We start from the raw sequence: 25,008 nt of genomic DNA, 5'->3' as shown, positions 1-25,008 counted from the left end.
TATAACTTCCGTCACCGTCAACTGTTTTTTCTACCTGATCACAAGGAGCATGTCTTTAAGCCAGCACATCTCAAACTGTGATGGGAAGACTGCTCACCACCCAGCTTACTACTGGCTTGTGACAGTACGAGAAATTCAGAGTGAGCGTTTGTAAACTTTGAGAGCACTCTGACACTGCTCTAACCCCCAAGGCTGTAATCATTTTTCTAGCAATTTCAAGTTCGGGTTTACTGTATTTTACAAAAGTGATCCGTCTGCAAAGGACTGGGCGTTAAAAAAAATAAAAGGTCCTTCACCACGGATAGTTGAGGACTACTGCTTTGAACTAAATTACATTTAATCTCAGATGAGAGTGGCTATTCAGTGAAACCTGATTATTTTAACAAATGAGGACTGGATACGATACATTTTAGAAGGGGGCGAAGAGTGTCAACACTGCCGCCCCAGTCCAGAACGCACTCCCCCAGCCGCCCGAGGCGACTCCGGGCTGGCCGGGCGGGGGCGTGGGCCCACCTGAAGCGCTCTGTGCTGTGCTGCTGAGGGGAACGCTGTGGTTGGAGGCACGAATGGATGACCAGGCACTAGTTGAAGGCAGCGTGGTGTTCAAGGATGAGGACGACCCTGCACGAGGAAGAGCCCCGTGAGCCACTCGTTAGGGCAGGAGGCCCGGCGTTCGGGACGCAAACGCATTCGGAGAGCCTGCGGCTGAGGAGTGTGCCACAGGTCGGACACAGGCGTCCTCAGGGCCTCGGGCACGGCGCCCACTACGGCAGTCTCCCTCTTGCCTCCACCTGGGCCCAGAGGAGGTCCCTCTCCCACCCGTCTCCCCGTACGTGTCTCTGCAACACCGGCTTTGCTTCCCAGTACCAGGCTCCATCTGCGTCCCTGGTCTGTCTCTGAACTCGTGACTTCTTGCTGGGCAGCTCAGCAAGGCTCCCTGGCACCGGCACCAGCAGTGGGCCAGGCCTTTGTTCCTCCCCACTGTGCCCCATGTTCTCCAGAACCTAGCCTCTCTTCCTATTACTGCAAATCCCCTTGATGGCTACTCTCTAGTTTAGCTCCAGACCCGACCACTCCGTGAATCTCTGCAGCAGTTCCTGCTGCTGGATCCTTTCACTAGCTACAGGACACGAGCGCTCACTGCCCACGTTCTCCTGTGGAAGCAGTGGTCCCAGGTGTTTCCACACACAGCCGTCGCCTAATTCAGCCATTTCAGAATGACGAGGATTCTTATCTCACCACTGTGACCTGGCAAACATCTGTCAACAAACTATGTAGTTGATAGAAAGTGTTGACTGTTTGACATTTCCTTTGTTACAAACTGTTTAAAGGGATAGCGGTGAGGATGTATGTTACAGACAAAGATCTATCCTCCTTCATTTTGCTCACCTTTTCTCTATTGCGTGTGTGCGTGGCATTCCTGTACATGGTAAGAAATTACCCCGTGGTAGGGAGGAGGAGGATTTTATGTGATAATCCATTGCAAAGCGCATCCAAATGCATGGACCCTTAAATTGCTCTTATTTTCACTCTGACAGACCAAGAAAGTTTCTCCAGAGGAAAGTTCTTTAATACCCAGAGTGTGAAAACAAACAATAATATAACATCTTTCATAAGAAAGCCATTTCTTAATAACCACAATATGGCAACTTCTTATAAAAACAGGTAAATACAGTTATTGGAAAGCAAATGTCTGTTGGTTCTTTGGGTTAACGTAACTAAGTTAATATACGTGTTCACCCTATCAAGTGATAATAAATCCTCACCAATTAAAAAGTGGCTGAGAGTCACCTGTGGTGACCGAGAATTCTGTTACCACTATCACAGCCCCTTGGGTGTCAGGCGCTGTGCTGTGCTGGAGTGACCCCTGCTGCTCAGTTTCACGTCTGCCTTGAGCCCTGCTCACACGGCCCTGCACCCTTCAGAAACCGTAAGCTGCACCCGCCTACGTACCACTGTTCCTGTCCCTGAGGTGGTCAACTTCCCGCACAGTATTAATTGAAAGATTGTTTATGACACTGCCAGGAGTGACGTAAGGGTCAGTTTCAGGGTCAATGTTTGGATAACCTTTCCATGGTTCACCAGGGCGAAATTCTGGAAATAAAAAACTTAAAATTAGTTCAGGTTTAATCATCATCTAAAAATCCACTATTAACGATCCCAAAGTTTTATTCCTAAAGTCTATGCAATTCTCAAATATTTCCTAATATTCTCAAATTATTTTTCAACACCCTAACAAGGCTGATTTAATATCACAACTAATATAAGCTATTATTAATGAGTAACTTGTGAATTTTTGCATGAAGTAATTTCTCTGGGTTTATATATTTTTCATATTTTAAAGTTCTTTATTACAGTCACAAAGCTACAGCAACGTGGACTGGACAAAGCAGGCCCTAAGTGCATTTCTGGTGATTCCTCAGTTGGTGGAAATGCTGTCATGTCAGCCCCCAGACACCGCTGGAGAAGAACAATGAACACAGGTTTCTATCATTCTTCGTGCTGGACTAACTGACCCTGCCTTCACAGCACACAGGCACCGGGAACAGGCCAGGTCACTCAGCAGCCAAACCCGATGCTCAACTTCTCATTCTCCATTTCTGTGCTCTCCCCCAACCCTTTGTGTAGTTCAGGCCAATCACACAGAACTGGGGCCAAATCATTCCTATGTCCAGAGGTACTGAAATCTTAATGGAAACAAACTCTCACAAGAGAAGATGCCAGCATCTTACCTGGTGGCCAATTAACACTGCTAGAGCCGTTAGGCGATTTGGCACGTGGCCAGCCATCTCCTATTGAACCTGGAGGACTGGCTGGTGAAGTACTGCTGTTCATATAGTCATAGGGAACAAACGGAGACTCTTCCAGCCTGAAACCACTTGAAATAGCACCTGAAAAAGAGAAAATGGAAGGGAAGTGTGAGCAAAACACCATCACATTTATTTCTTGTAGTCTGTCAAACACAGTAAGAAAACCTTTCATTAGATCTGTGGGTTCCAAACTGTGTTCTATAGCTTAGGTGAAGATGTCAGGAGGAAAAAAGCCCTGAACTTTCTTCAAGACCTCAATCACCTCTCTCCAGTGGGGTCCTGGGCCTCAGTGACAGTATATTCATTGACAGAAAAGCTGAAGGACAGAGGGCAGAAGGAGAGAATGCATGGTGAGGAGGTGAAGGGCCGGCATGGAAAGAGTTTGGGGGGAAAATTCCAGCCAGTGGGTGAGGCCTGCACCAAGACTGGAGGAGGAAAACTGCCACTTCTCAGGAACTGAAAGATCACTGGGTCCGAAAAATAGTAAATGGGAGAGTGAACAACATGAAGGAGCTGGGCCCTGATCTTGAAGGGCAGCGACGACCAGGACATTTTGTCTTAAATGCTTGCAATTCAAAGACCCTGAGGTGGGGTGCTGCGTGTTCTAGCTGCCCCGGCCCCACCACTGCAGACTGACTGATGCCCTGTCTGTTCCCTCAAGCCTTCACAATTGGCAACACCCTAGGATTTGGCAATGAGTTCACTGTATCTAAGGGTTTTAGGAAGGGAAGTCATACTAATACAGTTCCATTTGTTCTGAAGTCACATGTGCTGTAGTGTAGAAAAGAGAAGGCAGGCTAGCACGGAAGCAGGGAGACCATTAGGAGACGCAACAGATGCCTAAACCAGAAAGCAGAATGGGCACTATCGAGATGGACTGGATGGGGAGACTGGAGGGAGGAGGAAGTCGAGAATATCTCTCAGGCTCAAATATCCACCAACTGATGAGTACATAAACAAAACGTGGTACATGTGATCCAATTCAACTATAAACAGGAATGAAATACAGCATGCCGCAACACAGATGAACCTTGAAAACATTATGCTAAGCCAAAAATGCCAGCCGTAAGAGACCAGATATCACATGCTTCCACTTACACGAAATGTCCAATACAGACACATCTATAGAAAACAAAAATGCTAGTGTTCACTTATGGCTAATGGAGGTGGGAGGGATGACACCAAAGGGGTTCCTCCGGGGTGACGGTGTGATGGGCACACAACGCTGAGAATGTACTAAAAGCCACAGAAGTGCACACTTTAAAAGCAGGCCTGTCCATGTAAATTATCTCAGTAAACTTTTTAAAAAAGAGAATGCCTCTTAAATTTCTAGATTCAATTTCTGGAATGGGGAGGAGCAAGGGTGAAGAAAGTGAAACCTATCAGATCCCTCTGGGGTTCTCCCGCCTACAAAAGCTTTTCCGAGTCCCCCATTTCTTGTTTGTAGAAAAAAGATTTCGGCCTCCTAGACCTTCCCTGAGTTCCAAATGGCTGATTCAATTAGGGGAGGGAGGGAATACAGAAACAAAGGAAAGGCAGTCAAGAAACAACAGTGCAGCCAGGCCCTGCTTCCTCCTCCTCCAGCCGGGTGGAGGGCGGTGACTGCAGGCTGAACAGGAGCACCGGACCCCCGAGGATGGACCAGAAGGCTAGTGGCGGAGACTCCTGAGCCACCACTGTGTTATTTCACCACCCATCAGAGGACGGTAACCCCTGCAGTCCACCCCCTCAATCCTGCCTATAAAAAACCTCTTCCCCTGAAAACCACGGCGAGTTGGGCTTTTTGAGCACTAGCTGAACATTCTCCTTGCTTGGCCTTGCATTACACTATTCCAAACTCCGACATTTCCATTTGTTTGGCCTCACTGTGCGTCAGACACGCAAAACTGGATTTGACAACAAAAGGAAAGTCTCTTGTCTATTGGAGATTTTGAAATAGATATGAGGAAAGTTTTGGTTCATGGACCCAGGGCTGCTCCAGCTATGAGCTTCTGGTAAAACACAGGACCTCAAGTCACTCACTGGCGGGCACTAACGCATCCCTGACTTGAATCAGTGATCCCACCAACTCCACTGCCCTCCCTTCTCTGGCGTCCTCATCGAGCTATTACTTTTATCTGTGTGAGCTATGTATCTTAGCTGAATTAAAGTCACTTGGAAATAAAGTAGGATATATAAAGTAGTAGTTCTAAGTAATATAGTGACTAAGCATGATTGCCAAATTTCAAGTGATTAATTCTTATGCAAGAACCAGCAATAATAAAAGCACTCCCTGTCCTCCGCTTGTTAAAAAGAAACAATTTCTACTTATTAAAACTTCATTTTGTTAAAAAGGAAAATAGACGTGACTTAAGTGTTAGCCATGGTCCAGTTACATTCTATCAGTCAATACATGGGAGAACATCAGAAAAATGAAACATAAAATTTATGTGGGAGGTTTTAGTTTAAGCAAATAGAGCTGGATTTACACTGGAGAAATGGCCCTGTCTTAGAGGGAGGGCACTCATGACGTAACAATGATGGCAACAGCAATAACGAGGAAGGCTGAGACCCACTGGTCACTTATGTGTCTAACCCTGGTTGGTGCTTAAGTGCTTCAGAAATATTGCCTTACTCATCCTCAAAACACCACAAGGGGTACTATTATTACTCCCATTGAGCAGATGATGGACTGAAGTTCAGAAAGGTTAAGTTACTTGCCATTGCTAATACATAGCAGAGATAATACACTGCAGTTAAGTGTTGATTCTAGAATCCGTATTTCTTTTGACATTTTTTCATTGTCTCAGCTGCCACTTTTAAGGGAAACTCCAGATGTAATACAACACTGAGAGGCATGTTAGCTTAGAATTCAGGGCTGCTTGATTCAGGTTCCAATGTTCCTTCAATTACATGGCAATTTCACCTTCAATTTCGGGTAATCATCAGTCCAGTGTGTACAAAGCAGCAACCTGACCTTTAAGCCAAGGTTAGTCAAAGTTTTAAGAGAAAATCCAATGAAAAGGAAAGGAATCGATGTCACAAAATATCCTTTTAATACTAAACAGGGGAACATAGATCTGATGTTACTTAAGTTAGAAAACAAGTCTCTCCTAGCTCTTCCTTATTATCTAAAATAACTAAATCCTGTCAATTTTGCTTCCTACATAAACTTTTTTTCTGTAATCACAAAGATTTTGGAATCATTTTGTTGTGGGTTCCCTGTATATAGCATACAGTCAGGTTTTACTTTGGGACTCAATATGAATTTCTTTTAATAAATTAGTTTGACCCACTTAATCAAATTGATATATATTTGGTTCTAGTTCTTTCATATAATTTTATATGATACCTTTTATTTCTTTATAAGCAACAGCCCTCAACTCTGAAATGAACGTATTCCTGCTCCTAAACATTGTACTTTTCTCTGGGCGACGAGGGGCAAGGGGTTTTATAAACTGGTGAAGAAAACAGAATCTTGGGACCATAAAGTATAAAGTATCACAAACACCCCAGAGCCCAGTCCAACCCTCACTGCTCCACAACTCCGGGGTTCAACGTCCTTGTCTCCACTCTGCTCCCCTGGTGTTTTGACTGTGGAAGGTGCACAGAGAAGAGTTAGCACAGAAGGGCTAGGCTGCACATGGCAAAGAGCTCCAAGACCAGCCCTTGACGGTTGCTGGGCTCCTGCAGCTCACAGAAGAGCCTGTCAGCTGCCAGATAAGAGTTCCTTTGCACAACCATGGCCATGCAAGAGTTTCCGATAACAACGGGACTTGTGGTGAACATCTATTCTTCTGTGCATGGGGCCTGGATCATGTTTTTTATGTCTCAACACACAGGGAACCCAAATCAAAATGATTCCGAAATCTTTGCAATCACAGAAAAAGAGAGTTATGTATGTAGGGTCTGCAGGGTGCTAGAGATTGACACATAAGTGTGTTCCAGGACTATTGACTCCTGATAAAAACTGAGGACACGAAGGCTTGAGTGAGCGTCTCTGCTTGGCAATACTTTGTACATGTTCTCACACACTGCTGCTGGGAGAATCAAGTCCAAGAGATCACACTGAGAGGGGAAGACAACAGAAAGCTTCTTTTAGTTTCTCCTGGACTCTCTTCTATGCACCTTCTGCCTTTACTGATTTTAATCTGTATTCTTTCGCTGTAACAAACCATAACCATGAATATTATAGCTTCTCTGAGTTCTGTGAGTTCCCTAGGAACACTAGTGTACCTGGGGATCTCTGACACAAACAGTTCTCTTGACTTTGCCCTTTCTTCTCAGCTCCACAACTATCTTGCTAGCCTGCTAAGCTTCACTAGATGGAGATAAAAATAGAACCCGTGTAAGACTGTGATGCAAGTTATCAGAGCCAGCCAAACATTTCCCACAGGCCTCTCCTGTCTCCGGGCTTAGCCCATCTCTGACGTGAGCCTGAATACTGCGATCAGATCATTCGTCCTTAAAAAAAATGATCTCCACACTCCTCTGCTACTATTAGAAAAACAGCCCGCATTTTCTATAGCATAGAAATACAAATGCCAATAGAGCCAACCAGGTTTTATAAACAAGTGAAGCAAGTTGCCTTTAGAAAAAAAATCCCATGGTCCTTCCTCAAGTAGAAACACAATTTCAGGGAAATATCCCTCTGGTTAGGGAGTATAGAAAAATATTTCCCCACCAGGGGGAGGGGAGTGGGAAGAACCAGAGAGTAAGCAGCCACTCAGCTCGGGATGGTGACAGCTCTGGAGCTTGGCACCGGCAGATCTTTCCATTCTGCAGAGATTCCAGAAATCTGAACACGAAACTTCGTGAACGTTTGAACGGATGCTGGTTCCAAAAAACTTATTTTCAAAATGGTGAGGGTCTAACAGCACGTAACACACAGACCGGCCATTTGGTGATTGCTCCTAAAATACATGAAGTTAGATCCCGATTTCACTCTTATAAGGGAAAAAGAACAAATGGCACCAAAATATTAATAATAGAAATAAAATGATTAGCATTTCTCTTTGTAATGTAAGGAAAACAGAAAACAAAGCAAACACAAAGAATGTGCCTGAGAAGAAGCCTCTAAGTCTCCACCAAGATGAAGAGATGTAGCAAGAGAAGGAAAAGAACCACGGGGCAAACAGGAGGAGTTCAGGGAGAAAATGACAGTGTAAACAACCAGAGTTACTACGATATGAAAAAGCACCTTCGTTAAACAGGCTGAAAAGCTTAAAACACAAAAACACAACCTTTTAAACCCTGAAATTTAGAGGGAATTTAGCCAGTATTTTTCAATAACTATAAATAGAGTATAACCTTCAAAAACTGTGAATCACTATACTGTATGCTTGTAACTTGTGTAATACTGTACATCAACTCTACGTTAAATTAAGAAAAAAGAATAGGAACCTACACTGAAGTAAAAGAAAAGCATCAACTTCCTCGTTATTCTGAAGAGAATGTTACTAGAATATGTTCATTAGACTGCTATGTATACAGGTATAAAAGTATTTATTGTCTAAGCTAATTACTAAAAAATTTAAAAATTCACTGCTCACATTCCAGGTTTATGCAGAATTAAACAATAAAATGCATGGTAAAAAAATGATAAAAAGATAAAAGTTTAAAAAAAAGAGAAGATAAAGTACAAAATGTAAAGTTACCAACTGAATTGAATGAAAAACAATAATAGAAGATACCACCACCCACTACTTGCATGTCTCACGCCAGGCAATGAGACAGGAGCTTTATGTTATCTCATTCAACCCTCAGTAATTCTACGATGCTTCCTTTCCACTTCACAGATGCAAACACTATGCAAGAACTAGGATCAAATTCCAAGTGTGACTTCAAAACCTATGCTAAATGATGACATGCCACTTATACAATGCATACTACACACCGGAATAGCATACCAAGCACTTGAGAATATGAAACATATTATACCTACAACAGCAGTGCGAGGAAGGAAATATTTCATTTTTACAAAGAAACTGAGGCTCAGACACGTGAAGCAGACATGGAAAAATTTATTTTAACCTGAGAAGACAGACAATCAAATGGCAGAAACACTTCTCTGGGTCTCCACAACCTATCTCTCCACCCATTCTCCTCCAGGTTTCTTTATTGCCACTGGCTCCAAGATTCTGTCCTTATTCCCTTCTGTGCTCCATCAGTCTGGGCAACCTCGTCCATATCCACGACATCAACATTCTGATGAACACCGAATCTTATTCCAGCCCAGATTTTTGAGTACTAGGCCTCTACTGGGCTTGTCCATGTTGAGGTATTTTCAAAATATTAACACCACACTCGAAAATCAATCCATTATCTGCCCCAGCAGGCCTGTTTCGTTTCCTACATTTCCTCTACCAATAAACGCATTATTGTCTACTCATCCTTTCACCTAACAAAGGTTTCCCGAATGCTGCAATGCACCCAATGGGACTAGGTAAGCAAAGCACAGACTCACTCCTCCCTGTGATGGAGACAGGCCCAGATGGATACTTACAGAAGACAGACATGCATAAGAGGTGCTATTCAAGCACAAAGCCTGGAGGAGGCTACTTGGGAACGACCCTTGAGCCCAGGGTGAGGTACAAGATTGGGCTGAGGAAGGAGATAAACGGGAGGCGCATTAAAGATACTCATGCATTTGCAGAATGAGCGAAGTCAGTTACCCAGTCCTTTTGTCCTTAATTCCAATGCTCCCTTCAATGCACTCCCTCTTCTCAGGTCTGTTTCCCACTTTCTCTCTCTCTGACTCCTTTAAGCCTTGGGCACCTTTAGGTGGCCACATGCTTCAGGTTTAGAGTGATTCTGCAGGCACAGAAGTTTTCCTTGACTGCTCCATGCCTACTACAGCAGCTGTGCCCTGCTCCTCTCCTCTCGCTCAGGCTGCCAACCCCCAGACATGCCCGTGTGGCAGAACTCACCAGGCTATCCTGTCTCTGAGCTTTTCTCACGCCACCCACTTCATGTTGCTCTTTCTCCAGTCCTTTGGTAAACTCTCGAAGACTCGGCTCAGAGGAGCCCCTGTTTAAAGCCTTTGCAGACCCGCCACACCCATGGTTTGTTATTCCTTACTCACTTTTCCACTGGATTTACATTCTTATACTGTTTCTCCTTTTATATGTATTAATTCTCAGAGCACCTGTCACAGCAAACTAAAGTTGTTCACACGTTTATTTTTGCTACCAAACAATGAGGGCCTTCAGAGCAAGTACTTTTACTTGCATACTCAACTGTATGCACGTATGCACACGTGTATCTATGTCTTCCAGGCGACTGAGCACAGCTCTTGGAAAGCAGAAAATACTTCATTAACATTTACTAAATGAATGGATAAGAAACTGCAGAAATCAAGTTTGTTTTTTTTAATGGTGGAAGTCTTTAATCCCTTATATCAGATTAAACTGAATAAATGTTAAGCAGAACATTAAAACAGTAAAATAAGAGCAAAAATCTAAATGACCATCTAAAGAGGGAATAAGTAAAAAAATAAATGTGCTCCGACCTCTCTTTTTCACAATAGCACAATGAAGGTCTTTCACTTTGTTTTAACTAAGATTCAATAACTAATAAAGCACTTTTCAATAATGAGGAAAGGTTCTTAAGAGAATTTAGCTATGAAAATATATATTTAAAAATGAGGTCTAAATTTGGTATTTGACAGTTTTTAAGAAGTCAGAATATAAGAACGCATCTTATACCATGTTTGCTGGAGTTTTGATCCAAAGATGTATTCACAGAAATGCTGTCCACTGTAGTCCACTTCCTTAGTCTTGACTGTGGCTCTTTAATACTGCTCATATCCATATTTACATTCAAGTTTGAGTTCAAGCCTAAAAATAGATAACAATTTTAAAAAACCACTTTATAAAAATATAGCACATTCTCCTTCTGGTACCACAACTTTCATTTCCTAGAAAAACGTCTGCAGTTAATCTGATGTTTTCAATCCTGTCTAATGTTCCTTAATAAATATCCTGCAAATGTGGCGCAGCCAAATGATTACAGACAAAGGCAAGGCAGGCAGGACAGATACTCTGGGCTCCTGGCCAAGGTCATGCAGAAACGTCAGAAGAGCGAGCCTGCCTAGGGTACCAGAGAAAGCAACACACAGAAATTCTAGAGAGCTAGCTAATACTCAATAATACACATTTTTAAACCACAAAACTGTCAGTACTATACTTGCATTAACTGTGGAAAACTACTCCTATAATTTTGATTATTTTTAAATTCCCTGGCAAAATAAGAGAAAATTCTAAGGCAGTGAAGTATTTGTTTAGCTACTAAAATATATCTCTTTAGGAACTTCCCAAGAGTACCATGCATGAAGAATTACAAATGACCATGTTCAGTTGCTAACTTTTGCTTATAAACAACAATTTTCAACTGCCTGACCCACCAAAGGATACTGTTATTTAAAAGTAAAACTGTCCTGCTGTAAGGGCAGGACTGTACCTAAGGGCGAGACTCTTGTATCCCAAGGTGCAACTTACTTGACTTGCTAGTGACACATATCGGCCTTAGATATTCTCTTGGAACAAAGATGGAAATTTCTATCTTAGTCACTGACCATTAAGCCAGTGTTTCTTGAAGTGTGATCCTGGGCACCATCATCTACAGAATAATCTGAGATGCTTGTTAAAAATGATAACTTTCCAATTCCCTGCTTCTACTGCAGGGCGCACAGGTTCGATCCCTAGTTTGGGAACTAAGATACCACAAGTCATGCAGTAAGACCAAAAAAAAAAAGATGATAAATGTTTTCTTTAGCGGAAGTATGCACAGGGTAAGAAATTAAAAGAATATAAATGGGCACACAATGAAAAATAAGTCAAGATGAGTTCTTAAAAAGTATGTGAGGTTCTATTACTTCTCTGCTTAAATCTTTCCAGTGCTGAAATCTACACTGCATGCCACCAAAAAAAAAAAAAAAGGAAATAAATTTAAAAAAGAAAAATTTTCAGCAAGAGCCAGAACCTTTGTTTAATACATCCAAATGGTTCTCAATCTAAAGTTTCAAAATAAATGGTTTTTAGATACTGGGTCTAGTGGAGAGTCCATGTGATACCAGGTCAAACTTAAAACTTTAATAAAATAAATTCGCTAGTATCACCCCTATTTGGAGAAAGTAATTAAATTTACTGCCCTCTGGACTCACCATTTAGACCCAGTAGTCGGAAAACTTTTTAGGTAAAGGTTTAGACAGTAAATATCTCAGACTCAGTGGGTCACACGGTTCGAGTTCTTTATGCAACTCTGTTGTAGCACAAAAGCAGCTAGGAAATACATTAACAAAAGGGCATGGCTGTGTTCCAATAAAACTTTATTTACAAAATCAGGCAGCTAGACAAATTTGACCAATGGGCTGTAGTTTGCCAGTGCCTGATTTAGACAACCACACTGCTGCCCGCCTGGGTTAAAGCAGACTTCCTTAACCAGGAAAAAGTCTCTTGCTCTACGGCCAGCCAGGACAGGAAATTGCTTATTTAGAAACTTATCTCCTCAGTGGCCCAATCTATATGCTCAGTATGTAATCACACAGTGAGAGTCACTTCCTTTCTAGTGAGACCAAAACCTCTCAATGTACACCTGGGTATTCTTTTATCACCATCCTGCTGTCTCTGGGAGGACATGGCTTCTATGATATTCACCTAACAGACAAAGGAATGTAAAAAGACTGCTAATAACTCCTAAAACTCGAAGTTCCATCAGTGTCCTAGCTGAGTCCATGGTGAAACCAGGGAGAGCTGAGTCATGTATCAGGTCCAGCCAACAGGAATCGGGAGCAGGGACAACAGCAGGCCCAACCTCCGCCCACAGCCCAGAACATGCTAGTTAACTGACCGTCTTCAACAAAGTTGGGCTAGTAACCAAAGAAGCCGGTTTACAAAAGAGAAAGAAAAAGGAAAACGAACAGGGTGTAAATGATCAAAGGTCAAAAGATACTCAAAGGCACAAGAAAAAAAAGGGACCTAAGGAAGGAGAAGACATATAAACCTGAAATTCCCAGAGGGGATAAAAAACCTGGAGACATAATAAGAAAAGAGGGGTTGGGGGGAGCAAATGTAAATGCAATAAAAGCAATTCCTTCTCTCATACCTATTTTTATTATAAACATTTAAACAATAGTTAAAATTTCAGATGTAACTGTTCCAAGTTATTTCTACAAAGCAGCAAAGCTCAAAATTTCTCTGGTGTGCTCTAATAATTTCAGTCCTCCCCTCCCCTTCCTATCCTATAATGAAGATACCTGAGTCTTAAAAAGAAATATATTTATGTTAACTCATTTCAAACGAGCATGCTGCTGTGCTGTGCTCAGGAGTATCTGACTCTCTGTGACCCCATGGACTGCAGCCCACCAGGCTCCTCCGTCCACGGGATTTCCCAGGCAAGAATACTGAGGTGGGCTGCCATTTCCTTCTCCAGGGGATCTTCCTGACCCAGGGATTGAACCACGCCTTCTGCATCTCCTGCACTGGCAGGCGGATTCTTACCACTGCACCACCTGGGCATGGGCTTTGTGAAATACGTGATTTTCTTGAACAGAGACAGATGTTCCTGAAGTATGAAGAGAGACTAATGCTGGAAGAAGCGTGGCCACTCAGAGACGGAGCAGCTGAAGAACCCCGCGGTGCTCATGAGAGAACAAGTGGACAGGTCAGACAGCAGTATGTCAACTTGTGATCACCAAGCACCAGCCCAATGCTTTGGCCAAGGAGAAACCCACCTATAGGGAAGTTGCTGAAAGCATTTATTGGTGATGGCCCTTTTTGCAGCTCAGGTGTCGTGTGGGGCATGACATTTTCAAGGAAAGACTTCATGGCTGGCTGATGGAGTGACTGTTGCTGAGATGGCGGAGTTTGTTGCTTCACCAACAGGTTTGGATCAAGTTGACGAGATTGTTGCATCATCTGCTGCTGCACGCTAAGAGGTCGACCCTTAAAACAACAAAATGATTGGGAAAAGTTGTGGAGAGAAGTCTTTATGGATACCTTCGATCCCCCCTTCATTTTTGAATTCCGCTCCTTCTCATCAGGAAGGTGAAGAATCACTGTCCACCAGTTAGTAAGACCCCCAGGCAGACAGAAGACTTAATAATGTTTTCCATTATATTTTAATAAAGGCATTTCAACTGCCTTGTCACAATGACAATGGAATCGATCTAAGTTGAGTGTGAGCAAAGCAAGGGGAAGGATGGCACCTACCTGCTGGTCTTGCTGCTGCCGGTTCCCAGAAGGCACGCTTCTCTGACTCTGCGCCCTTTGCTGCTGCGCTAACAATCGCTGGGAGGAAAAGTGCAAACAGGTCGTCAGCATCACATCATCACAGACAGGCGTGCCGCAGAGTGACTGTGGCAGAGGGGCCTACAAAGGCACGGCTCCATCTAGTTGATGCCAACACGCCCTGCCTCATCCCGTATCATCTCTCCTTTGGACTCTGGCCTCCAGCCATTCCGCTGAATTCAGTCCTTTGCTCAATCTAAACTTCCACTTCATCAGGTAAATGTTTTCTGGTCATCCTACTCCCACGGCCACCCCAGACTTGGCTGGGCTTGCTCACACCGCACTCTGCCCTTCCAGTTTACCATCTGCCTTCACTTAGAGACCAGAAGCTCCCTGAGGGCCACGACTATGCTTGCTTTGTCTATTGACACTTCCTGCTCAGACTCTAGTGTGGAGTTTACAGTACACAATGAATGTACACTGAATAAGGCTGTTATATTCTATTCTACTTACCTGTAACTGGGAGATCTGAGAAAGCTGGTTTAGTTGGGATAGCTGGTTCAGCATGGCTACCTGTTGAGGGCCAAAGAGCGGATTCAGGCCACCGTTGTTTGGTGCATACTTCAGCAATGAAACTGGAACCTGAGGATCACAGTGGTAAGTTAACTATGTTGATAAAAGAAACTCAAGCTAACAAAACATACTATGTGTTTTAAAATATCAGCAGAACAATTACACTTGTGGATTATTACGGTGGGTGGGGGGGGGGTTGTTCTTTCTGGCTGCATTAACCTATTGTTCCCACGTATTTTCATGAGTTAAGTGAAAAGTGGCAGTGATGAACCCTCGGCCAGTCAAAGCACACTGCTACTGTCATTCTCTCCGCAAGGTACTTTATGGAAGAGAACGGTAGATTTGAGATTTAAATTTTCTTTAACTCATTTGCTGCACCCTACCCACAACCCTTTGTACTAATAACTCATTCAGAATTAGCTGCATCTCAAAGTGGCCAATAAATAATCCGACGACCAACCAGTCATCTCATTCAAATATAAATTTATTTGAGGTTCTACTCCAGGTAAACAGTAGAGAATACAGCGGAAAAGCTTCTTCACCTGAGGGGAGAGTAATGGAGGAGGCACTTGAGCACGGAGATTAGGCTGAGATGAGCTGAGAGGTTGTGCTGGAGGCTGCTGCATGCCCCGGGGTTGTGCTGCTGTGTTCCCAACACCGAACATACTGGGATTGCCATTCTACGAAAACAAACCACCACCACCAAATAACACTGGGATTCTTCAGGGACTAACATCTCATTACCACACACTGTAATACTGATTTAAACACAGCAACTACATGTAAGAGAGCTCTTATTACTTATACAAATCAACAGAGAGCCTGAAATACACATGTGGACTTACCTGTCTAACAGAATTCAAGTTTTGCATACCCAGCCCTGCTATGGAGCCCAGGGCCTGGTTAGGTAGTGCACTATTTGAAGGGGGAAGCTTCATGCTTTGACTGGACATAAACTGCATGTTTTGGGATTCATCTGCTACAATGCCATCCTGATTGGACAGACAGAAAGACGTGCAACACCAGCCAAGCAAACAAGTGGAAGGGAGAAATCATTGCAGCAACAGGAGAGAAGTCACATGACATTCCAGCATCAACAGGAAACAGGTAGAAAACAGAAGAGATCAGATTAGTGTTAATTCTAGAGCACACAAAAAGAACCAAACATATTTTACGGGATTAAGAGGAAAATATAAACACGATCCCTGTGATAAACTGACATAAAAGGACAATGAAGCCCAAGTCCAGTAATACTTGGAACTGGGTTATAACACTTCATATTACACTAAATGTTCTAAACTATTAGTGAGAAATCATACCATTAAGTGTATTGCTTTCTTGGCCACAGGGGTAAAACAAGATAGAAAACAGACAGACAACTTACCTTATCAAAATAAGGACTGCGCTCCATGGAAGACTCTTTGGAAATCTGAGGCCGAGAACCAGGGCCTTTCCCGACCGTTCGATTGTAATCACCAATATTTAGGCTATGTTTATCTATCTCCATTCGTTTGTCTTGTAACATTCCTAACAAATGCAGGAGATTATGTCATCAAGTAGGAAGACAATTAACCTAGCTGGTTTCAGATAAATTTACAACAGAAAAAGAAATACTCACTTCCAAACCAAAATGACTTCTGCCTTGACATGTGAAAAATGCACTAGCATTTAATAAATCTTATATTCCTCACAAGTTAGGTTTAGCAGACACTATCATTTTATTGAACCAAATAACTTGAAAACAGACTAGTAAACAGAAAGGTAAGACATCGCTGGTCATCTCAACTCTGCTTAATTTTATAATAACAACATAGTTTCTAGTAACAAACAGAGACAGCACCACAACAAACCAGCATCCAGCAGATGTCTACAACGTGCCAGGCACTGTTGTGAACACGCATTCTCATTTACTGCTTATAACTCTACTATCATAACCCCCATTCAGCAGATGGAAAAGCTCTTCCCTTCCCTAAGGGCTTGCTTTGCTCTCCTCACTGACTTCTCTGCAATAAATATGACCTCCTCTCATGGTATCCCCGTGTCTAGCAAAAATCTGGGCTCGAAAGAGCCAGCTCCCAGGCTACCATCCTAAACAAGTCTCTAACTTCACATCGTCCCATATTATGCCTGTCCTGAGTCCTCCTCTCTCCACAGCTGAGCCCACTTCTTTGTCTTTCTTTGATGTTGGGATGTGCTCAGTGTGTTCAAGGTTTCAGTCTTTCAACTCTCTTCAAACTGGCCTCCCTTAGGCTTGTTCACCGTCACGGCGACCCTTAAATACCAAGTCTACCCTGACTCGACGCCTGTGCTCACTGGCACATCTTTAACTGCCGGCAGGCACGGTCACTTGGACGCCCCTTCGTCACTTCTACCTGGAGAAACCAAGGACGGTACTGCCCTTCGATCTTCATGGGGCTCAGAGGCGGTGTCTTTACTCTCCTAGTCACACACACTTGAGACCTTGGTTTTCAACTTGTGAAAATTGCAGTTCATTTCCTTGTTCCTTAGGCTCCATCCTCAAATCTCACCCACAATTTCTTTGCAACTGCTGTCCTTCTTTTGAGAGAACTGCTGTTGTAGCCACCACCATGACACACCCACCTTTACAACCTCATTTTAGGTGAGTGGAAAGGAAAAATTTTTAACAAAGGGAAGTATGAGTTGCTCAGTCATGTCTGACTCTTGTGACCTCATGAACTGTATAGCCCACCAGGCACCTCTGTCCATGGGATTCTCCAGGCAAGAATACTGGAGTGGGTTGCCATGCCCTCCTCCAGGGGGTCTTCCTGACCCAGGGATTGAACCTGGGGCTGCTGCATTGCAAGCAAATTCTTTACTGTCTGAGCCACCAAAAAGAAAGTATTCTTCAATAAGCATTTGCAACAAACTCTTCTCTGTTCTCTTTCCCTCTGTTAATTCACTGAAACATCCAAGATAGCCATTTTGAACTCTTTTCCTCACTTTTCACATCTAACGCAGGCAACTCTTCTCTCAAATCTCTCTCCAAGTTGTTCTTTCCTAAAAATCCACATTACTTCTGCCTATCTAATAAAATCTTTTAAAAAAAGGTAGTGTGATACATCCTCTCCCCAAACTATTCCTCCAACCACTCGGCATCACTTCAGAAACCACCTGAGCTCCAAATGTGGCAGCCTTCCCTTGACCAATCATATAAGAAGGCCCTTCAGTTCAGTTCAGTCACTCTGTCGTGTCCGACTCTTTGCGACCCCATGAACCACAGCACGCCAGGCCTCCCTGTCCATCACCAACTCCTGGAGTTCACCCAACCTCCTGTCCATTGAGTCAGTGACGCCATCCAACCATCTCATCCTCTGTCATCCCCTTCTCCTCCTGCTCTTAATCTTTCCCAGCATCAGGGTCTTTTCCAATGAGTCAGCTCTTCGCATCAGGTGGCCAAAGAACTGGAGTTTCAGCTTCAACATCAGTCCTTCCAATGAACACCCAGGACTGATTTCCTGGCCCGTAGCCCTTGGCTAAGTTACTAATGACACGCCTCCTAACCTCCAGGGTCAAATCCATTCCGTGACAATCCCTCTCCTCTTTTCAAATCTCTATTTTCGTTTTGCTGTTGAAAAATTACCCCATCTACTCAAACCTGTTCCACTTCTCCTCGTATCTTTCCTTAAATGCCATTTTTGCCCCAGATGTTGTCTTTGGTCCATCACTCTAAGCCTCTAGTCAACCCCCCCTTTTTTTAACTTTTAAATTTTCTGGCCACACCACGCAGCTTGCAGGACCTTAGTTCCCCAACCAGGGAACCCAGGCCCTTGGCCGTGAAAGCGCAGAGTCCTAACCGCTGGACCACCAGGGAATTCCCTCCACAACCTATTTTTGAAGCTGTACTACCATTAATGTCTAATTAATTACACTTATCATCTCCAGTCCTACCTTTTATAAGCTCCACACCCAGATTTTTTTTTTTTTACTCGTTACTGGATACCACACCACATGGTTTTCATAGCAACTCTGAACTCAGTAATCTTGTCTATCCAACCTATTATATATTTCCTATCTCAAATAATGGCCAGTTATTGGTTTATTGTCTCTCAGCTCCAAATTCACCCTGTTGACTGCTCTCTGAAACTGTATCCGGGCTCTACATTTTCTCCCTTTGCCAGCTGGCACCGAGGTTTTATCAGCAAGGGGCACCGCGGCGACGCCGCCGGCAGAAGTGTTGCCTACTTGCTCTTGGAGGCTTCGGCAGTGCTTCCAGCTTCTCCTGTGCCCTGCCCTCGCAGTTCAGGATGGTCAGCCTCACCCGAGGCCAGTTTCTCCCAGCATCCCCAAATACCTCCAAGCAGCTCTGCAGCCGAGTGTCTATGGTGACAGAGCCCTCCATGAGAAGCTTGTCCCAGCTCCCCAGAAGGGTAGACTGCCGGCAAGCTCCAACAGCACCGCATCCCAGCAAGAAGTGAGTCAGGCAGGAGGCAGAGCCTTGTCCTCACAGGGAGACACACACTCTGGATATGGATCCCCCGCCCTTACCATGCATGGTCCCAGAGGCCTTATCCATCGCTCCTCACAGCACTGTCTGATCAGAGAACTCATTCCATAGCAAAGAAAAGAGTAATAATGCACTTAAGTGGTTTTACCACAGATATCATCCAGAAGTAGCTAGCCAAGCTGAAAGGTACAAGTGGTTACTGAAGACTCAGTTACAAAACAAGCTGACAGACAACATCCGAAAAGGATGCAGTAAGAATCAAAAGGTGAAAGTAGGAGTGGTTTCTCTCACCATTTCACCTAATAAGCAACAATTCTGCTATTATCCATTGCTTATCTATCTGTTAGCTGTATAGGCCATTTTCTTCTTTCTCTTCCCTTTTTGCATTTTTAAGGTGCTGAGGTTGACTTTTACAATTTAGTCTCTAGGTTACTTCTTATATCGGCTATTCATATATTCTTAGGAGGTCCTGTTATTTATCTCTTCCTAGCCAATCTCTCATCAATCTAACAGTAATTCTTTACATCTGTATTAAACTTTCCCTGTTCAAATTACTATATGGTCCCTCTCTTCCACCTGGACTCAGACTAAAACAGTAACACTACTACCTACAAAACCGTCCAGGCAAGAAGGCTGGGAATGATCTTTTACCATATGCTGCTCATGCTCATCCTCTGTAACAAATTGGTTCAAACCAGTTATCAACTTTGACTGATTCTGATTCCTATATCTCCACTGAATTAAGATTCTTCCCATCAACTGTCTTAGCTTAGAGCTATGAAAATTCTTACTAGCAACAGCAACAAAATCTCTAACTGGTTTTCTATGTTTAGTATCTTTTAGTCTTCCTCCGCTGCCAATGTTTTCTGTCCCGAGACTTTCGATCTATAGCCATGATTATTTTTCTAAAACATAAATCCAAATCATTTCATTTTCCTGCTTACAATTCTTTAATCCCTTATTTTCAGAATAAAGTTCAGACACCCAAGCGCCACATGATTTAGCACCTACCTAGTTTTCTAGTGAATCCACCTAGGTACAGCTTTTACTATCACCACACTCCCACCACCACAGTCAATTTATATCTATTCTTCAACTACATGGAACTACCTGCCACTTCTCCAATATGGCTTCAGATGTTTCTGTCATTGTATCTGGGCCTTTGTAAAAAGTGTTCCCTAAATTAAGAAGACTGTGTCACCCAACCTGGATAACTTATTCCTGACAGGACTAAACCTGCAGTAACCAAAGACTAACGGCACCATTAGCTTAGTACCATTAGCTCAGTACAGTGATTGACACTCTAAAAGGCACACCAAATCGCATAATCCCCATAATCTAATGTACGCCAGAAAGGACAGGAACACTGAAGCAGAAACCCACAGCTCCCTCTCCTGGTTGAGATCAATGCTCTTTCAGTTGGATTATGTCACAGGTAAGTCTCCCCATCAATGATGAATACGAAACTCAAGCTGATTTAATTTTTTCTTACCTCCAGAAAGGTCCATCTTATTGCTCTGTACATTTTCTTCTGGCGAGTCTCTCTGAAAAAGAAAAAAGTAGCTTGTTAGTTGATCTTAACTTGCAAACGAAAATAAAAGTGAAGCATTCTACTTTATTTCCTCATTTGTGAAATTTAAGTCGCTCATAAAACCTCATTTTTCATTGCCTAACATGAGAAAAAAATAATAAAAAAAGATATGTGATCAGTATTTTTAGCTATAACTATAAAAATAAAGAAGAACTCATGGAAAATTTTATTCTAACCTCAGCATATTCATAACGACTCAGAGAACAATTAAAGAAAACAAAAAAAAAAATGAAATTAGGGTAAGGTTATGAACCACCATTAAATGGGGAAGAGGTTGCTAAGAAAACATACTTACCGAAAAACTGATATTTGAAAACTGTTTAACAAATGGATTTATCCATGCTTCTTCTTGTTTGTTTCCACCTTTCATCATTCCCTTTGTAAAATAAAAGAGCAGAAAGATGCCATGGCCATCTCTATTTATCTGGGTATAGTGATGGATTAATTAAACTTCAAGACAATTCCCAACTCTCATTTTTAGCCAATAATTTCTCCTCCAATCAACTCTTCTCACAGAGTTGTTAATAATTAAAAATCAACTTATTTGATTTTCAACTTCCTTTGCTCCAGTCCTCTGGTATAGCTGTAATGCACAGAGAAATCTCTAAGGGCAAGCAGTCAGAAGGAAAAGACAGAAGCAAAGGGCCTTGATGACCTACAGAAAGTATACAGGTCCTCTGGATAATGAAGAACTGTTCCTCAGACAGCTTCCAAAGTACAAGTGGACTGTGTTCTAAAAAATTAATTATAATTTGGATTTGTAGTATTCTCACACCAAAGCAAAGTAAAAATAGTCACTAGACTCTCAGGTTAGTCCAAAGAAACCAATTAAAACCATAATTTAATTATGCTATGTGCACTGTACTGAAAAAACACCATATGTTTCCATACGAAAGAGTATTTTAAAATTCCAATTTATGTTGCCAAGAACACAATATCCCCAGCAGCAACTAAAGCTGGGATTCTTCCTACTTGGTGTTGGCTTTCCGTGGCTGGTTGGGGTATAAGGTACGGAAACTACTTGGAAATCTGAGCTGAGAGAACAAATGGTCCATGATTAGCGCTTGGTAGACAGGGAGGCTGGAAGCCATAGAGACCAAGGCCTCCCATAAATGATCACAGAACCACTCTCAGTTTGTTGCCATAATTTCCCTATCCCATTGCTACTACCTGTTCCTTCTGACTGTGGAACAGAACACAGCTTCGTAATTTCCCCTTGAAAGCAGGTCTCTGAAGCAAGCATCTAACCCTTTCCAAGGTTTCTGAAGTTGACTTTGATTCCTTTTCCTCTTTTACCCCACCCCATACTTAACTGGTTGCTAAGATCTGTCTCTTTAATCCCAAATGTCTCTCACATCAGTCCCTTCTGCTAAATATTTATTTCTGCTTCCCAATTCAGGCCGTCCTTTCTAACCTGAATGCAGAAGCTTCCTAAATGAGATCACTAACTTTGGTCTTTCTTCCAATTTTAAAAACCAAACCGATGCCGCCGCCTTTTATTCAATTTGATTGGCTCCACACATTATGCTAAATAAAGTTAAAATTATCTGGCATGGTACTGAAAACACTTTAAGTATCTGCCCCTAATCTAACTGTGGAGTAGACTGTCACCTCTTCCCCCCCACATTCTGTATTTCAGGCTACCACTTTTCCTAACACATCCCACTCCCAGGCATCTTTGAAACTCAAGCTAACACTTCTTACAGCACTCCTCACACGCCCATACGAAACCCTGAGCTCCTTGAAGTATGCTGTTATCCTAGTGTTTCTGAACCCCCAGCCCTAAGCACAGTACCTGGCACACAGCAGAGGCTAAATAAATATTTGCAGTTGCTTTCTAAAAGATTTTTACTAGTAGAAACAAAGGAGAAAGAGTAAAAAGGCTACACACCCTTTCCCTTCTCCTTTTTTTGCCACTCAGACCCTGTAAGGAAAGACAAAGTCACAAAACAGCATGGTCCAGTGGGAAGAACACAGGGTTTGGAACTGGAAGACCTAAACTTAAATCCTTGCTCTGTCACTTACTAGTTATGCAACTTTGGGCAAGCCACCACCTTTTCCAGTTTCAAATTCCTTATCAGTATTCTATCTCAGAAGGTTATGAGGATCAAATGATTTATGCAAAATATGGGAAAATGATTCATAATCTATATGGTGAGGCAACAGGCAACTGCAGCCCAATGAAGAAAAGTCTTAAAAATGAAAGGTCCTAGATTTAGAATCCCAGGCTCAAAAGGGAGGGACCCTGGCCATGAGCTACTGGTATCTGCCTTCTAAGGTCCCTCAAAAAGAATTCATTCTCAAACAGGTTGGAAAAGATATATCAGAATCACCTGGGGGGACTAAGCACATATTTTGAAAATGGGCCCCAAGAAAATCTGACACTAGTCTTCTCAAACCTGGCTCTGCATCAGAAACATTTGGAGAGCTTGTTGAGAACAAGAAACTTGGTCCAATTTCCAAAACAACAGTAGGCCTAGGGTATAGGAGATTATACTTTTAACAAATTCCTTACAATTCTGATGCAGACCCAGGTCTGGAATAAGATTTGTCCACATATAAAAGCAAAACCAAACTCTCTACTCATTCCTAGGGATTTCCGTCCCAGGACCTTACGGAGTGGAGAAGGGACGAAGATGGTGGACGAATAAGGAGCACAGTAACTAGAAGTTAGGGGCTCCAGGCAAGGAAGTGGAATGGGAGATGAACTGGCAGTGGGATGGGAGGCGTCAACATGGAGCTTTGCCCTTCTCTTCATCCTCCCCCCTGCAGCACCGTCCTGGGGTGAGGGGTTGTCCCAGGTAGCACTGGCGGAGAGGGAGGAGGAGAGAGATGCCCAGCTGTAGCAGTGGGGAGGAAGGACCTCCCTGGGGTCCTCGGTCTCTAGGTGGCTGCCCACAGGAAGCCCCACCTAAGTTGGGGACTGCCTGGACTATACTGACTGCCATACACAGGCAGGCAAGCACACTATCTTCTGTGGGGAAGCTACCTTTGGAATTTAAAGTTTCAAGGGCTTTGCCCTTGAAATGTTTACCTTCGAAGACATTTTCTTTGTATATGGTGGCCAATTTAAAGATGAATTAAGCTCTTGAGATGAATTACTATTCCACATTCCAATCTCTACATCCTCTTCCTCTTCCCAGCCAGTGGGGCGATTTCCAGGCAGGGGCATATCATCACCACACCAGCCGTCTTGCATAGATTTTGGCCCTGATTGTGGATTTGTGACAAAAAGAAACATGTTATAGTTAAACAATTTTTTCTGGAGGATGAGCACTCATTAATAGGGCAGAGCTGGGGGACAACCTAAAAACCCTCTTTTATTTCCCTTCCCAGGTTTGCAGGGCAAAAGTGTATGTTATATACATAACTAAAAGCTAAACAAGAATTTATTTTTAGTAAAATTTCCAATAAAACACTTTTCATGCTTTTACAAATCAAAGAGTTCCTAAACATGGGACATTGGTGGCATTCATGTTCGTATTTGCTTAGGGCCATGAGGATGCATGGAATTTTTAAAAATTCATCTTAATACATATTTTTAAGGAGAATGGCTCAAAAGTACAGCATGCAGGTCAGAAGCAGAAAGTATCTCATCACTATACTTGGTCTTTGGAATCCCTACAAGAATAGTAACAGTGTCTATCTGAATATGAAGGGTCCTTCCTGAACTCTGTTCATTTTCTGTGTAGTATTTAGGGACCTGTCTGGTGCCTGAGCCAGACCGCTTGGATATGTGTTCCCACGACTATCATACTCAGTCTCTTGTGCTGGATAGCATGAAAGTTGCTTGACAGTTACAATACTATGTGGATACATTATCAACGCCATAAACGTTAACCAATTACTTAATTACAGACAATAAGATCACCACTGCTATCAAACGGAAACCAGGAATTATCAGTAACTTACCAGATTTGCTTAATGTTTGTGGACCAACAGAGCTGGAACCCCACGTGGATGTGCTGGATGCCGCAGCAATGGGTTCGCCCCAGCTAGGCCCACTGTCTACGGGTTTACCCCAGGCTGAAGTACCATTATCCACAGTTGTGGCTGGAGTTGAAGTCTCCCCCCAGGGCTCACCCCAGCCTTTAGAAAGTGTGGGAAAAGAAGTCATCAGCAGGTTGAAGGGGTAATAAGGAATACTTAGGGAACAAAAGAAGACCTTCACATTTGTGTATTAAATAATGATGCTGTGATGGGCAAAAAGGATGGCCTCTGTTTTATGTAAAGAAGACAAATAATTTTCCATTATTATAATCTAACTATAATTTTTTTTCACCTCTTCTTTCAGAATTGCCCTCGAGGTACACAGCAGATTCTATTGAATAATCTTAATTATGGCAAGTCATCCTCCTTTGA

At 42.9% G+C, this 25,008-nt stretch overlaps 1 protein-coding gene across 6 annotated transcripts in view; it reads right to left on the bottom strand.

The window, feature by feature from the left end:
* Nucleotides 1-25,008, bottom strand: part of TNRC6A (trinucleotide repeat containing adaptor 6A) — a 96,340-nt gene that overhangs the window by 6,863 nt on the left and 64,469 nt on the right. For 4 of the 6 annotated variants that reach the window (XR_006343093.1, XM_043914538.1, XM_043914541.1 and 1 more), the window contains 15 exons: nucleotides 24,559-24,735; nucleotides 23,681-23,856; nucleotides 22,538-22,570; nucleotides 20,942-21,022; nucleotides 20,548-20,599; nucleotides 15,975-16,117; nucleotides 15,436-15,582; nucleotides 15,133-15,270; nucleotides 14,531-14,659; nucleotides 14,000-14,077; nucleotides 13,522-13,732; nucleotides 10,496-10,627; nucleotides 2,733-2,891; nucleotides 1,954-2,094; nucleotides 514-621 (listed from right to left, as the gene is read on the bottom strand). Coding sequence is in view for 5 of the 6 variants with exons in the window: in XM_043914538.1 (XP_043770473.1) it covers nucleotides 514-621; nucleotides 1,954-2,094; nucleotides 2,733-2,891; nucleotides 10,496-10,627; nucleotides 13,522-13,732; nucleotides 14,000-14,077; nucleotides 14,531-14,659; nucleotides 15,133-15,270; nucleotides 15,436-15,582; nucleotides 15,975-16,117; nucleotides 20,548-20,599; nucleotides 20,942-21,022; nucleotides 22,538-22,570; nucleotides 23,681-23,856; nucleotides 24,559-24,735 (1,905 nt within the window). In the remaining variant the exon portion in view is untranslated. The remainder of the gene's footprint in view (nucleotides 1-513; nucleotides 622-1,953; nucleotides 2,095-2,732; nucleotides 2,892-10,495; nucleotides 10,628-13,521; nucleotides 13,733-13,999; nucleotides 14,078-14,530; nucleotides 14,660-15,132; nucleotides 15,271-15,435; nucleotides 15,583-15,974; nucleotides 16,118-20,547; nucleotides 20,600-20,941; nucleotides 21,023-22,537; nucleotides 22,571-23,680; nucleotides 23,857-24,558; nucleotides 24,736-25,008) is intronic. The other 2 variants (XM_043914539.1, XM_043914540.1) reach the window with 2 other exon arrangements.

This window comes from Cervus elaphus, chromosome 10 (assembly GCF_910594005.1).
Source record: "Cervus elaphus chromosome 10, mCerEla1.1, whole genome shotgun sequence".
Taxonomy (NCBI): Eukaryota; Metazoa; Chordata; class Mammalia; order Artiodactyla; family Cervidae; genus Cervus; species Cervus elaphus.
This window is presented reverse-complemented; position numbering and strand designations above follow the sequence as displayed.